General features: G+C 29.6%; 1 protein-coding gene across 1 annotated transcript; it reads left to right on the top strand.

Annotated features, from left to right (window-relative positions):
• LOC126748832 (uncharacterized) lies at positions 1-16,597 on the top strand. Its single transcript, XM_050458325.1, has 4 exons — positions 1-208; positions 13,426-13,765; positions 15,854-16,273; positions 16,335-16,597. The coding sequence occupies exons 2-4, from the start codon at positions 13,480-13,482 to the stop codon at positions 16,352-16,354; spliced, it is 726 nt and encodes a 241-aa protein (XP_050314282.1). The 5' UTR covers positions 1-208; positions 13,426-13,479; the 3' UTR covers positions 16,355-16,597.
• Positions 16,598-16,909: the final 312 nt, after the last annotated feature.

Below are 16,909 nucleotides of genomic sequence, written 5' to 3'. Positions count from 1 at the left end.
TTTTTTAGGTTATGTGGATTTATTAATTTTTTTTACAGTACTGTAATTTAATTGTTTATATCACCGTAAAGAAGTGAAGATTTAGTGAAATTTAATTTCAGATATAGGAGCTATTATGGACTAAGCAGTATCGCAAACATGATATAGAAAAAGAGTAGTTCAAAGGACTGGATGGAGGGCAATTTTAATAATAATTATCCAACTACAGGTAAACTACTGTAACAATGAAGAGCTGTTTCATTTTATTCTGATTGCATTCTTCATGGATATCTTCAAATTAACCTATAATGTATTGAAGTTTAACTGAACTATAGGAAAATGAGCTTCGAGTCATGGCTTTAGCTATTTCATAGAGTAAATTGAATGGTGTTTCACGAGGGTGAACATGACTTCGGAATTTAAGCTTGTTCTCAAAGATCACACCCAAATTTTTATATCCCTTAACAACTGGTGCAATACCAATCATCCATTACACATCATCTATTACTATGACCAATCCTGTAGTTTCACCCCTGTCTGCACCCAAAAGAATGTCATCTAAATAATGTCACAATTGGCAATCCCTTAGGTCCTGCATTATCTTGAATATATGTATATTTTAGCAACATAATAAATCCCCCTGAGACTAGACGCACCATTTAATTACCGTAATTTTTATGACAATTCCTTGGTCATTTAGCTATAGAAAACAATAAATTCTGTCTCAAAACCCTAAAAAGGAACGTGTATCACTACTAACGAAAAAACCTAATACAGTGATTTAAAGTGACGTTTAAATATTTTAAAAAGAGACTTATGGAAGATAATAAAATTATAAATAAATTCAGAACTAAACTGGCGGGAGTTAAGATTAATGTATGTCGTCACAAGCATCCCAATAAAAACTTTACAGTCCCATTTTAAGACTGAAACGGATTAATAAAAAGCCTCCCATTCTAAGCTAATGTCACGCGATTAGTAACCGCAGAAAAAACGTTATGAATGTTTTGTTTTAGGGCATAACGCACCTATAACGCGTATTTTTAGACTTTGATTAGGTGTTTTAGAGTTATGTGGGATTTTTACGCCATATGTTTATGTCGCATTTCCGTTAATAAATTCTCCCAAGTAATAAAATTTCGTTTTTTTTTTTTTTAATCCAGGACAAAGAAGTAAATTATACTTATCGGTCGCTTAACAGAATAATAGCACATTACTTGCTAATATTCGTAGACATTTAAATAGCGTGCTTTTGCCATTCAATACTTTTCGTGTCTCGACATTTTTACTTGAAAGTATTAAAGTAATGTTTCGAAATAGCTGGAAATCATGTCAGTAATGATAGGGTGTAGGCAAAATAAACCATTCGAACGAAATGCACCGAATCAAGATAAATAGATTTCGTATATTCATTTCGAATAAAAGTACGGTGTCATTCTCGGCAATAAAAAAAAATACCGCTCTCATTAATATTTAGTTTTCTATTACGTCGCTCAGTTCATGTCCATTTCATTTTTATTGCCCCACCGCTATATGAACCCACTAAAATTTTATGTAATTTTTTTTTTTGTGTAATCAGATTTTCATGTTTTAGTACACGTTTATGGTATTTTTAACATTCTTCATTATAAGATAAATAGACTTTTTTTTCGCGTACAATCTTCAAATGCATTTTTTGATCATGTCTCACACACATCTACGATTGCATTGAGGTGTTGTTTTTCTTACACAGATACAATCATTATAAACGATGAATGTTATTTCATTATGATCGGTATAATGATTCTTGAATGTTGGATGGAGATATATCGCAAAAAAGGGGTTAGGCGCATTTCATTTTTCACTCATGTCTACGATCGATATATTATATAATAAAATATTAATTTTTTTATATAGTTATGATAACTACAAACGATGAAAATCATTTCACTACGATCGTCCATGATTCTTGAGTGTGAGATGGACATTTATCAGAACAAAGGGGTCAGAAATCCACTTATTGAGATTCTACCGCATTTCACGTCTCACTTACAGCGAGAATCGCATTAAGGTTTAATTTTTTTACGCAAATACACTTACTATGAACGGAGAATAACATTTTATTATGATCGGCGAGGATTCTTGGGTTTGAGATAGACATTTATCGCAAAAAAGAGGCCAAAATTGAAGTTTTTGACATTCTACCACATTTCATTCCTCACTCACCTCTATGATCGCATTGCAATGTTATTTTTATGATATATTTATATTCACTACAAACGATGAACATCATTTCACTATGATCGGCCATGATTCTTGAGTGTAAGATGGACACTTATCGCAAAAAAGGGGTCAGAAAACCACTTTTTGAGATTCTACCGCATTTCATGTCTCACTTACATCTACGATCGCATTATCTATTTTTCTTACATAGATATACTCATCGGTACGATGAATATCATTTTAGTATGATCGGCCATGATTATTGAATATGAAATAGACATTTATCGCAAAAAAGGGGTCAGAAAACCACTTTTTGAGATTATACCGCATTTCATTCCTCACTTACATTTACGATCGCGTTCAAATGTTATTTTTCTTACATAGTTGCAATCACTATAAATGATGAATATCATTTAATTATGATCGGCTATGATTCTTAGCTCTGAGATGAACATTAATAGTAAAAAAGGAATCAGAAATCCACTTTTCGTGGTTCTATCGCATTTTTTTTTGGCACTTGTTAAATCGACGTTTCAACGCTTCAACAACCAAAGCTTCTATGAATTTCGATAAAAAAAATGGCACAACTACTACAATTTTCATAGCGAGACGCCTTATTTTCGAGAAATAAAATAGGGTTTTTTCACGTTTTACTCGAAAAACTTAAGGTTATATAAAAAAAGTACGAATACAAAAACTATAGATCTTTTTATCAACTATAATTTGCTTAAAAAACATTTTTTTCTCAGGCAATTATTTCCTGTAAAAAACCGTTTTTGATTAACCCTACCCTTACCCCCCCACCCACCCCGCACAACTTACCAGTAAGGAATTGTTATTAAAAATCATTGTTTTCCAAAATAATCCTCATGAATAACAGCTGCTTTCGTTGCTAATATTTAATATAATAACGTAGTTTATTTAAATTTAATATAATTATATATATGTATATTAATAAATATTTAATACAAAAATAATGCTTATTAGATTGGATTATAACTGAGTTACGGAAGGTTTTTTGGAAAATTTTGGAATTTTTTTTTAATATTTTTTTTTGATAAGATAATAAATCATGCAAAATGCTTCAAAAAAGCTTAATAAAACTTTTTCGAAAAATGCACCAGAAAAAAGTTGTGAGCAAATTTCCCAATAATTTCTACATGGGAAAATTTCAGTTTTTTTGGTTTTTATTTTTTTTCTAGAAAAATATTAGCTATAAAAAAAATTGTTTAAACAAAAGTTGTTTGGATTCTTAATGCGCATCCGACGCATTAAAAGAATATTTTTTATCTCAAATAGTTTTTTAGAAAATTGGGAGAAACCCCTTAACAGTTTTTTCAAATTTTCTCGAAAACTGTTATATAAATTAAATGTTTTCTTTCACCATTGCATTCCTTTTTAAAAATCCTACAAATCATGTAGAGTAACTTTTATTCGTAAATTTCAAAATAAAGGAGTTATGGACGATTTTTAAAAAATTGGCAAATTTTTGGTGAAAAATTTGAAAAAAAATAAATTTTTTCAAAAAAATTATTTTTTTTGTACGTTGATAGAACATCTAAAATTGTTCAAAAAAGCTTTATAAAAATTTTTTGGAAAATGCATCGCTTAAAAGTTATACCTAAAAATTTCTGCCTGAAAAAATCCAAAGGGGTAACCATAAAATTTTTTTTAATTTTTTGGTTTTTATTTTTTTTCTAGAAAACTATCGGCAGGAGAAAAAAACTCTTATAATAAAAGTTATTTGGAATGTCAATGCGCATCAAATGTAATAGAAAAATATTTTTTATCTCAAATAGTTTTTTAGAAAATTGGGAAAAACCCCTTAACAGTTTTTTCTAATTTTCTCGAAAACTGTTATATAAATTAAATGTTTTCTTTCACCATTGCATTCCTTTTTAAAAATCCTACAAATCATGTTGAGTAACTTTTATTCGTAAATTTCAAAATAAAGGAGTTATGAACGATTTTTAAAAAAATTGGCAAATTTTTGGTGAAAAATTTGAAAAAAAAAATTTTTTTTCGAAAAAAATATATTTTTTTGTATGTTGATAGAACATCTAAAATCCTTCAAAAAAGCTTTATAAAAATTTTTTGGAAAATGCATCAATTAAAAGTTATACCTAAAAATTTCTGCCTCAAAAAATCCAAAGGGGTAACCATGAAAAAATTTTCAATTTTTTGGTTTTTATTTTTTTTCTAGAAAACTATCGGCAGGAGAAAAAAACTGTTAAAATAAAAGTTATTTGAAATGTCAATGCGCATCAAATGCAATAGAAAAATATTTTTTATATCAAATAGTTTTTTAGAAAATTGGGAAAAACCCCTTAACAGTTTTTCCTAATTTTCTCGAAAACTGTTATATAAATTAAATGTTTTCTTTCACCATTGCATTCCTTTTTAAAAATCCTACAAATCATGTAGAGTAACTTTTATTTGTAAATTTCGAAATAAAGGAGTTATGAACGATTTTTAAAAAATGGCAAATTTTTGGTGAAAAATTTGAAAAAAAAATTTTTTTGCGAAAAAATTAATTTTTTTTTAGCACATCGATAGAATATCTAAAATAAATGAAAACCGGTGATTTTTCAAAAGAATTTCTTACTGGGCAAATGTTTGGGGTGGGTGGGGGGTTAAGGGTTGTGTTGTTGAAAAACAATGTTTTTGCAGAAAATTTATATTCAATATTTAAATTAAGAACACAGTTTGTTTAAATTTGTTACAATTTTATTTATAAATATTTAGTATAAAAACAACGTTATTAGAATGGATAATAGGAACGAAAAAAAAAGATTTTTCAGAAGTATTTAATTAAATATTTGAGGTAATCGAATTTAAAAACTAGATATGTAAATCCCGTGTCGATTTTTTTAAATGCTGTCATTTTATAAACAAAGTAGTATATGATATCTGTATATTCTATACTTAAATAAACCTATAATAATATACAAAAATAACAATTTTCTGTTAACTGGCAGGCCCTAATACCAGAAGCCAAACTAATACCAATCATTTATAAATAATTTAATTTAAAAAAATGTCTAAATAGTGTCTAGTGTGCCATCAAAATTAAATTATAATCACTTCTTTTCGTTCATATTCACCCTGTATTAGAAGAGCCATAAAGTCGTTAATCAATATTCGAAAAGTTTTTTTTCTTTAGTCTAACTAAATTCGTTGGCAATTGCTAATCGGCAATACGTCATCTGAGCTTATTCGTATAAAGAAAAAGGGCCAATATAATCGGCTCGGCCATTTGTCAATATTATTTCTGAAAACAAAGAAGCATCGCTTTTATTAGGAAAAATTTTCCCTTGATTTAGAAAGCACTTTGTTCGGTTATCGGGTGCACATAGCGGCGCAATCTGAGTAAATCTTCCTGGGGGAGCGATATATCACAATATTGACACAATATTTTAGCTACGAGGTTAATATTGTAATAAATTCCACCTTTCGCCGAATTTGACAGTAATATAGTTGCGAGAACAATGCGTAGGGAGCCGGATATGAAAAAGTTTTTTTTTTATTTCGATCTGATCATTGCGAACACGTGAACATTCCTTTTGCTTTGCTCGCTACGTGGATTGGGTAAGAATTTTGCAAACTGGATGAGTGTCCCCAGTAATAACAATATAAGATAACAAAGGAAATTCGTTTAAGAATTGCGAAACGAAGATACTTATTGGGAAAATAAATACCGTGTCGAATGAGGTTTTACAGTACCATTGTGAGTTGAAACAGATTTTACGAGAAAACGAAGTGTACAATAGGCAATAAATAACCCTAAGTACAATCAAAAAACACGTATAATTGATTCGCATTTAATGCTAATAAAAATTTTATATGTTTTCAGTCGTTAAAAAAGATTGCCACACCACACCAAATTCCCTATTTTACAAAGAACATTTTTTTGTTATTATACATATGAGTTAGCGGCATATTTATTATATAGCGGCCGTACTCGTGTTATGGCCAATAAAAATCTCGAAATTATAATTTATTGCCATAGTACCAGAAAACGGTCTCTCGTTTTTTAAGCACGTGCTAACTCGCCTCGGAAACTTTCATTATCGTACGCCACTAAAAAATATCGAGACTCTTTTGTAACATTCGTGATAAATGAAGTCTAAATGTCAGATAATGCCTTCCATGATGGCAAATACGATTTACACTTCGCTAACTTCACAATTATAGAAATAACAGCCTGTCATGTTACCCCATCATTACTTACTTTTATAGTTTAAACCTTTTTCTCCTGTTTTTATTGCTGCATCAATCTTTTTATCATTTATCATGCCGCACGACTTTTTTTTTTTAAATGACAATTTAGGGTCCTATTACATTCACTTAAATAAATTGATAGTTATACTGCTTTGGCAAAAGGGATTTATTTAAAAAAATTATTTCTAAATTTACGTGTCTGATGCATAATTTAAATAGCCATGAAACACGTTTACTTTTTTAATTTTTTCAAAAAATATTATTGATATTTACTAGTAGTTGTATCATTCATCTAATAAATTGAACTTTGGTAGCATTATATGGAACTCTCGGTATGGAATTTACATTGACCGATTGGAGATTTTTAAGATTTCATTCTTTTAAAACCCGCTTTAGTTCATATTAAGGTGTCAGTTCAGTTCTAGAGCATTTTCATATTATATCAATTTTTGACAGACGTTTGATAACTGATATTTGGTTTTTGTATCAAGTAATTAATGTAAAGGGTTTTGATTTATGTAATAACCATTTAGTTTTTATATTATCATTATTATTATTACTAAAATAGTAAATTTAGTTAAGATAATTATTGAATACTTTTTTTGGGCTTGTAATCTCACTTTGAAGCTGAATAACTCCTTAAAAACAAAAGCGACCCTGAATTTTTATTTTTTTAGTCAAAAGTGTCCCTAATTCTATTTTTAAAAACATAGAAATCAACCCCAAGAAGTGATTTTTTCTATTTTTAAAAAATTAAACAGAGAACCGAGTCTCAGAAAAAAAAGTAACAATTTTTGACTTTGAAGTTGAATAATTCCTTAAAAACAAAAACGACCCTGGATTTTTATTTTTTTAAACACAAGTGCATTTAATTCCATTTTCAAAAATATATAAATCAACTCCAAAAGATGATTTTTTTCTATTTAAAAAAATTAAAAAGTGAACCGAGTCTCAAAAAAAAAATAGAATTTTTGATTTTGAAGTTGAATAACTCCTTAAAAACAAAAATGACGCTGGATTTTTATTTTTCTAGTCAAAAGTGCATTTAATTCCATTTTTAAAAATATACAAATCAACTCCAAGAAGTAATTTTTTCTATTTTTAAAAAATTAAAAAAGTGAATCGAGTCCTAATAAAAAAAAATTACAATTTTAAATTTGAAGTTGAATAACTCCTTAAAAACAAAAACGACCCTGGATTTTTATTTTTTTAGTCAAAAGTGCATTTAATTCCATTTTTAGAAATGTATAAATCTACTCCAAGAAGTGATTTTTTCTATTTTTAAAAAATTAAAAAATTGAACAGAGTCTCAAAAAAAATTACAATTTTTGACTTTGAAGCTGAATAACTCCTTAAAAACAAAAACGACCCTGGATTTTTATTTTTTTAGTCAAAAGTGCCCCTAATTCTATTTTCAAAAACATACAAATAAACGCCAAGAAGTGATTTTTTCTATTTAAAAAAATGAAAAAGTGAGCCGGGTCCCAATAAAAAAAAATTAAATACTTTTTTGTGCTTGTAATCTCACTTTGAAGCTGAATAACTCCTTAAAACAAAAACGACCCTAGATTTTTATTTTTTTAGTCAAAAGCGCATTTAATTCCATTTTGAAAAATGGACAAATCAATTCCAGAAAGTGATTTTTTCTATTTTTTAAAAATTAAAAAAGTGAGCCGAGTCTCAGAAAAAAAAGTTACAATTTTTGACTTTGAAGTTGAATAACTCCTTAAAAACAAAAACGACCCTGGATTTTTATTTTTTTAGTCAAAAGTTCGCTTAATTCTATTTTCAAAAACATACAAATCAACGCCAAGGAGTGATTTTCTCTATTTTTAAAAAGCTAAAATAGTGAACCGAGTCTCAAAAAAAATTACAATTTTTGACTTTGAAGTTGAATAACTCCCTAAAAACAAAAACGACCCTGGATTTTTATTTTTTTAATCAAAAGTGCATTTAATTCCATTTTTAGAAATGTACAAATCAACTCCAAGAAATGATTTTTTTCTATTAAAAAAAAATTAAAAATGAACCGAGTCCCAATTAAAAAAAATTAAATAGTTTTTTGGGCTTGTAATCTCAATTTGAATCTGAATAACTCCTTAAAAACAAAAACGACCCTGGATTTTTATTTTTTCAGTCAAAAGTGCCCCTAATTCTATTTTCAAAAACATACAAATCAGTGCCAAGAAGTGATTTTTTCTATTTTTAAAAAATTTAAAAGTGAACCGAGTCTCAGAAAAAAAATTACAATTTTGACTTTGAAGTTGAATAACTCCTTAAAAACAAAAACGACCCTGGATTTTTATTTTTTTAATTAAAAGTGCATTTAATTTTATTTTCAAAAATATACAAATTTATTCCAAGAAGTGATTTTTTCTATTTAAAAAAAATTAAAAAGTGAACCGAGTCCCTATAAAAAAAAATTAAATACTTTTTTGGGCTTGTAATTTCACTTTGAAGCTGAATAACTCCTTAAAAACAAAAACGACCCTGGATTTTTATTTTTTTAGTCAAAAGTGCCCTTAATTCTATTTTCAGAAACATACAAATCAATGCCAACAAGTGATTTTTTTTATTTTTAAAAAGTTAAAAAAGTGAACCGAGTCTCAGAAAAAAAAGTTACAATTTTTGACTTTGAAGTGGAATAACTCCTTAAAAACAAAAACGACCCTGGATTTTTATTTTTTTAGTCAAAAGTTCGCTTAATTCTATTTTCAGAAACATACAAATCAATGCCAAGAAGTGATTTTTTCTATTTTTAAAAAATTAAAAGTGAACCGTGTCTCAAAAAAAAAATTACAATTTTTGACTTTGAAGCTGAATAACTCTTTAAAAACAAAAACGACCCTGGATTTTTATTTTTTTAATTAAAAGTGCATTTAATTCCATTTATAAAAATATACAAATCAATTCCAAGAAATCATTTTTTCTATTTAAAAAAAATGAAAAAGTGAACCGAGTCCCTATAAAAAAAATTAAATACATTTTTGGGCTTGTAATTTCACTTTGAAGCTGAATAACTCCTTAAAAACAAAAACGACCTTGGATTTTTATTTTTTTAATCAAAAGTGCATTTAATTCCATTTTCAAAAATATACCAATCTACTCCAAGAAGTGATTTTTTGTATTTTTAAAAAATTAAAAAATTGAACCGAGTCTCAAAAAAAAAATTACAATTTTTGACTTTGACGCTGAATAACTCCTTAAAAACAAAAACGACCCTAGATTTTTATTTTTTTAGTCAAAAGTGCCCCTAATTCTATTTTCAAAAACATACAAATCAACGCCAAGAAGTGATTTTGTCTATTTTTAAAAAATTTAAAAGTGAACCGAGTCTCAGAAAAAAAAATTACAATTTTTGACTTTGAAGTTGAATAACTCCTTAAAAACAAAAACGACCCTGGATTTTTATTTTTTTAATCAAAAGTGCATTTAATTTCATTTTCAAAAATATACAAATTTATTCTAAGAAGTGATTTTTTCTATTTAAAAAAAATTAAAAAGTGAACCGAGTCTCAATAAAAAAAAAATTAAATACATTTTTGGGCTTGTAATTTCACTTTGAAGCTGAATAACTCCTTAAAAACAAAAACGACCCTGGATTTTTATTTTTTAAGTCAAAAGTGCATTTAATTCCATTTTTAGAAATGTATAAATCTACTCCAAGAAGTGATTTTTTCTATTTTTAAAAAATTAAAAAAGTGAACAGAGTCTCAAAAAAAATTACAATTTTTGACTTTGAAGCTGAATAACTCCTTAAAAACAAAAACGACCCTGGATTTTTATTTTTTTAATTAAAAGTGCATTTAATTTTATTTTCAAAAATATACAAATTTATTCCAAGAAGTGATTTTTTCTATTTAAAAAAAATTAAAAAGTGAACCGAGTCCCTATAAAAAAAAATTAAATACTTTTTTGGGCTTGTAATTTCATTTTGAAGCTGAATAACTTTCTAAAAACAAAAATTTTAATTTTTCTAATAAAAAATGCGTTTAATCCCATTGTCAAATTTACACAAAACAATTAAAAAGCTTTATTACTAAATTATTATCTGGACCTCTTGGAAGTGGTTATTTTTTGACATAAAAACCTCCATTTCATCTCACAGATTTATTAATGGAACATCTGGTTACATATTGTTGGATAAAGTGGCTGACTTTTGTTTAGACAAAACGCATTGTATATTAAAGCATATAGTCACTAGCAGGACATCAATAATACGTTAATCATCAAAAGGAGCGATGTTGCAAGTCATGGATGGCTTGGCCAGTAAATTAAATTAGGGCCAACTGGACACAACATCAATCGCCTGCCCTACGTTTCACGAATAACTGCTTTGCTTATTGTTGTAACCCCGGTATTGCTTTGGTGCATTCCACCTTTGGATGTCTTTATTTTGCAAAAAATTCGGTAGGGTTTTAATGACCGCTCGTATCCATATACGTTTAGTAAATATTTTTTCAAATGGGCCTATTTACTTTTAGTAGAATTACCGAGGGCCTTTAGTCTGCACGAGAATTAGAATTTCGCGAGCCAAAATGCTTTTAAGACTCGTTAGTTCCATATAGTCGCCTGTTAAACTGGATGGAACGAATTATCGCCCTTCAGTTCTTTAAACCCCCATTTAAAATAAGCGAGTTAACATACAACGATTTCCGGTATAACCGGAACAAAATGGCATCTTAATTTTTTTTTTACGCCCTGTATACGTCGCATTTAAACGAAACCAACGTTCGAAAAAGCATCCGAATGCACTAAGGCAATAACAATAAATTAATTACAATTTCACAGTCAAATAGGTGCATTTTAAGGTTTAAATGGCACTATCTAGAAGGGATATCCCATTAAGGAACGGAATCAATTGAGCGTAAAAATCCATCGTCAATATTTTACATTCAGGCAGCCAAAAGGCAAAATAAAAAAATCACTTTCTAATGTTCACGATCAAAAATCTGTTTGGTCATTTAGGGTTGCGCTGCGGTGTCATAAAGGGTTGCTAAGATGAACAGGGCAAACATATTTATGGCTGTTTAAGGTAGGTAGAAGTGTATCCAAGGTCCCCTATGAGACATTATTTTTGAGGTGTCATTAAGGGCACTCACCCGGATAGGGGTAAAAACATATCGGCACATGAAATACGAAGAACTTAATCACTCTCATGATTTCGCTGAATAAGGACTTATTATCATTTGATTATTACAGTTGAGGAATTATACAGGTACTGAGGCTAGTTTGGTTAGGGTTTTTTTTTATGCTTATACAAAGAAGAAGAAAAATATACATATATACAGGGTAAATAATTAAGAATGGTAAACTGTAGATACTACACACCAAAATATGGCGATTGAGCTTACGTATTTAAAGTTGGAATTTTAATTTGAAATTTCTTAATAAATTTGTGATTTTAAGCAGTATTGTTTTGACATGAAAATTACGAATTTTGTGGTGAATTTAGCATTATTTATACAGGGCGTTAGTTACACCCTGTTACTTAGGAAAATTACAATAAATTACATCTTTTTTTGCCTAATCAGTTATGGCTAAAACGTAACGACTAACGTAATAAAACGTAATGACTATAACGCTAAAAATTTACCACAAAATTATAAAATAAAATTGCCCTGTTTAAAATCACAAAATTATTAAGAAATTTCAAATGAAAATTCCAACTTTCAATACCCTATATTTCGTAAACCTGCAACATTTGTATAAGACGTGTTAACCTCAATCGTCATATTTTGGTGTGTAACATCTCCAGTTCAGAGATGGCCCATTCTTAATGAATCACCCTGTCTATAGTGTTAAATAAGTTAACTTTATATTACTTGACACACATAGTGAGCTTGCAATAATAGAAAAATTCTAGCAAAAAAACACACACACACAGGGTGTAATCAAAAGCAATTAATAACTTAATATAAGTAAATGGGTAAATTATGCAATTCATTAGCAGGCGATTCGTGAAAATAAATCAGTAGATTTATGGGTGAATGCAAGTGGAAAAAAAGGCAGCGCTCTCTTAATAAATTAGAGAGAAACGCGAGCAACAGTCAGCCAGTATATCATGGTGTGGAAACGGAATGGGCGTTAAAGCCCGAGATGGGGTGAGAAAAAGGAATCAAATTGAAATAATACGTGTCATATCTGGATATCTACTGTAGAGGACGCGATTATTTAGTAGACCGTGAAATACGGCTGGATTTGGAAAGTAGATTTACGCCAGTGCCGTTGACAAATCGTTCTTTGCCTAAGTTTTATTGAGTTTCACCGTCGTGACTTAATCCGCTTAAGATTAACTCGCTTTTTAATTGATCTAGGGCGGACAAATCATTTTTTTTTTATTATTAATGCTTACAGTGCCAAAGAAAAACAATATTCAAGAAATTAAATTTAAGCATCCTTAACTAACTTAAAAACTAAGGTAATGATTAGTAAGAGACATGCACAGAAGTGAATTATTTACAGAATTCTACAGGAAATTAGAGGTCATATGCTATTGAGATATAACCAGTTAAACATTGGCCTCTCTTTAACTTTTTATTTAGAAAGTGTTTCATCAAACTATGGCATGCGCTCCCTCAAATTTTATGTACAATTTAAATATATGTGACATTCCTTACAATTTAATTATTTAATTTATTAATTGACCCTGTAAGTATACAGGATTGTCTGAAAAAACTTATCAATATTATTGCTCCTTTTTTTTCGGCTAATTAAATGGTAAAATTATTATTTTTATTGCAATTTTAGTTGAAACTTAATTTAACTAGTAACAGTTGATCGAACTAACGTTGTGCCCTTGAAAAAATATCCGATTAAATCCATCGGCATTATACTGATGTCAGCACAAAACAAATCAATTTTATTGATTACTTGCAGACACGGGAATATTAAAACGATAAGAAGGTACCGAAAAGTCTGGAGAATTTACGAATCGCCTGCATAAGGAATGCGAAACATTGACAATAAACGCGATTGCATTTTGTTTTAATGGCTTTGATTGCAGCTTTATCTATTTTATAGAACAATTGATTGTCAAGCTAAATAACAGTCAGTTAACTATTTGACACCGAAGCAATGAGAAGCGCGAACTATAACAGTGAAATGGCTCAGGTGACGTTGGATCAGGAGAAGAAGCTGGTTCAGGAGAATTTGGATCAGATCATCACCATCCCAAGCCAGGAGGATGAGTTCGTTTCGCCTCCAAATAATCGGGTTAAAGCAGGCTCCAGTAGTGGAATCAGATGTGTCATGGAAGGGCTTAAATGGGGCGTGGCAATTATTGTTGTAGCTGGCGTTTTCTATGCCCTTTATGCTGTTGTTGATTTGATTTCTGTACGGAAGCAGTACATTGATGCCAACAGTAAGTATATATTTTTGGGGTTAAATTGATTAATACCTACAGGATTAATTAACTAATAAATACAGTTTAATTTAGAGCTGATTAAGAAGGTTTAACTACAACAATTCATATTATATGTATAAGGCGTTCCATAAATAATGGTTAATAAATTAACAGCAAGTGTCTTAAAAAAAAAAATAGTGCGAAAGTCAAAGGTATACAGGGTGATAAACTTTATGTATTTTTTTTTAATTTAAGCCATAAATTTAGCATTTATTTCGCGTTTTTAAAAAAAATTAGAAAATGATTTTTTTTTATATGGCAAATCTTAAAATTAATTTTTATAAAAATTATGTCATAGTTTACTAGTGAAAATTTAAATTTTTTTAATTTAATTTTTTACTTAAAATGTGCATTGTGCAAACAGTTCCTGCTTAAAAAAAATTTAATTTCAAAATTTCGCTACGATTCTACGATTCATCCTGTTCGAGATATTTACATTTAAAGTTTATAAAGCATTTAAAAAAAAAATACATTCACAGACTATTTAAATTGTTTTTTTATTACACGTTGAATAAATGATGTAGATGAGTATTTGCCAGTAAATTTTCGACATGACCTCCATTTGCCTCAATATTCTAAAATTTACTGAAAAACTGTCATGACTCAGCAGCACTTCATATATTTACCATTTATTGCTCTCTTGTGTTTATTGTATTTTGTAAACAATTAATTTCATGGGTTAAAGTCGGTACTTCGTGCGGGCCACTGTTATCAATACAAAAGTTAGTCTGTTTATTTGTCTGCGATTTTTCGTTTCTTTGGTGTGATCTGTTTTGTTTCTAATCTTGCACTTTTTATATATTTCCTTTTTCTTTTTTCAGTTTGGAGATCTGAGCTTGCATGCATTTTTTTCAGGATGGATTCCCCCCTTTGCAGTTTGTCGTTTTATTATCTTCTGGTATTAGTATGTTTTTCATACTTTGTAGTTGCTTCAACAAAATGTTTCACTGCCTTATTAAATTAACTTGATCAGTAGTTTTTCTGGATTTTTCTTTAAAGGCCTTCTCATTTAATTCTCCTTTAGGTTATTTACTACTAGGTGCATTAGGATTTTTTTCTAGCAGGTTTTCTTATTAATCTTTTCCTCATTTACAGGCTTTATGTCTGTTTTTGTTTTAATCCAGTTTGGTCCTGTTGTTCTGGACATGACACATCATTCACATATGAAATCGTTGTTCTTTTTTTGTTTCCATGATCAGCTTGCATCACTCTCTTTTCTGCTTGTTCCAATTTGTATAAATCTTCTTTGGATTGCTAGCGTACTCGAAATTTTGTACAGGTTGCCTGTTTTTTCCAGTATCTACGGGTAACATTACATGATTTCTCGATATTTGACTCCTGTCCATTTAATTCTTTCTTGCTTATCCTTTTCGTTTACTCCTGTTCAGGTCAGATTTATTTCTTTCTGATTTTCTATGGTTCTGATCCTGCGCATTTTCTTGAGAAAGAATCTTAATGCTAATTATAACTGGATAGGACGTGGAAGTCGAAGACCTTGGCCCGCAAGAAGTCCAGACTCTAACCCATTAGATTTTTGTATATGTGTTTATTATATACGAAAATATATTGAACACAGGAGAGCAATTAATGCTGAATATATTAACTGATGCTGCTATTTATTGAAATTCGGCGATTTTTCTGTAAAAAATGTTTATAATGTATTGAGACAAATAACGGAATTTATTAATTGGAAAATATTCATCATTTGCCTTTGGTATTTTATTATTCAGTCGAAGTATAATAAAACAATTCAAATAGGCTATAAATGCATTTTAAATGTAAATATCTCGAAAAGGGTGATAGTAATTAAATGACATAATTAAAAAAAAGGTTGATTTTTCTCCAAATTTTGTTAAAAAACGAAGAATATTTATGTTAAATTTATGGCCAAAATTCAAAAAAAATCTTCAACGGAAAATTTAACCTAACCTATTTTTTTTTTTTTAAATAAATAATCTATAATACCCTAATTTATCAGACACCTTGTACAAGCATAACGTCACTATTAATTACAGGGATAATTAAAATATTAACTATTTCTTGCAGATACAGTCTACAGCAACATTTTCAACAACGCCACCCTCGAGTCCAACAACGTAACGATCAACCCCAACAATGAGACCCTCCACTTCAGCGTTGACGGTGCCTCAAATGCTTCATCAACAATCAACATGACCATGACGTGTGAAGATTGCGAAGAGAACAAAACCGAATTCAATAATTGTGGAGCTGAAAGGATCGCAGATGATGATTGCATGAACGGGGAGAAAAACAATGCTAATGAATATCATGCTTCAAGGCTTGAATCTGGTTACCAGTATAGTGCGATGCAGATTTTCAGGAAGGTTTTCCTGGAGTTACTCAGATGGACGGCCATTATAGCAGGAATGGTGGCCATCATTTACATATTCTCCCTTATTTGGGACTTGGCTTTTGGCTCCAAGCGCTATCCGACCGTGGAAGGGGGTAAGCTCATTGATTCGGTTGCTTTATATTTTATTTATTTTAATTTTTTTTTCGTTTTTAGTGCACGTTGGCCATTTTTGAGGTGTTCTTTCCCTTTGAAGCAACCGTCCAACATTTTCTTAGTTTATAGTGTGTTTTTTTATAATTTTTTTAAAGTTACCCTATATTAAACGTTGGGAATTGCTTAAATTTATCATGTATTTAAGATCTTTCGAAAGGGTGAATATAATTCTTAGCGTCTTAACATGGGGGTACCATTAAGGGTTATTTAGGATAAGATAATGTTCTTGGGTAGACAATAAATCTATAAAATCGTCCTAAAAATGTCTTATTTGTGGGCAAATCCCAATTTCCAGTTTGCTAATAGATGCGATACACAGGATTAGCGGGATCAGGGAAAAGCGTGGAGCATCAGGGTAAAACGGTAAGAGGCTTCTCGAAAACTTCTTCCCAAGAAGTAAGTAGGTATGCTCTTGTCGAAAATGTCTAATTGCCTCAATCGTCGTCGGGCTAAGAGCAGGTCTTTATTTAAGATTTCGCCGACTTAATAACTATAGTTACAGGAAGAAGTTCCTTCAAATTGCGGGTAATTTCCCGGCTCCCGACTAATTACGAAACGTCGAGGATGCCGGGAGA

Source organism: Anthonomus grandis, chromosome 22 (genome assembly GCF_022605725.1).
Source record: "Anthonomus grandis grandis chromosome 22, icAntGran1.3, whole genome shotgun sequence".
Classification (NCBI taxonomy): domain Eukaryota; kingdom Metazoa; phylum Arthropoda; class Insecta; order Coleoptera; family Curculionidae; genus Anthonomus; species Anthonomus grandis.
Note: the sequence above shows the minus strand (reverse complement) of the source record. Positions and strands in the feature narration are given on the sequence as shown.

Excerpts from the sequence above, each read along its gene's own strand:
- LOC126748832 (XM_050458325.1), top strand. The coding sequence starts at position 13,480 with ATGAGAAGCGCGAACTATAACAGTGAAATGGCTCAGGTGACGTTGGAT. Across the intron at positions 13,766-15,853 it reads GCAGTACATTGATGCCAACA|ATACAGTCTACAGCAACATT; the intron begins GTAAGTATATAT and ends TATTTCTTGCAG. Across the intron at positions 16,274-16,334 it reads CTATCCGACCGTGGAAGGGG|TGCACGTTGGCCATTTTTGA; the intron begins GTAAGCTCATTG and ends TTTCGTTTTTAG.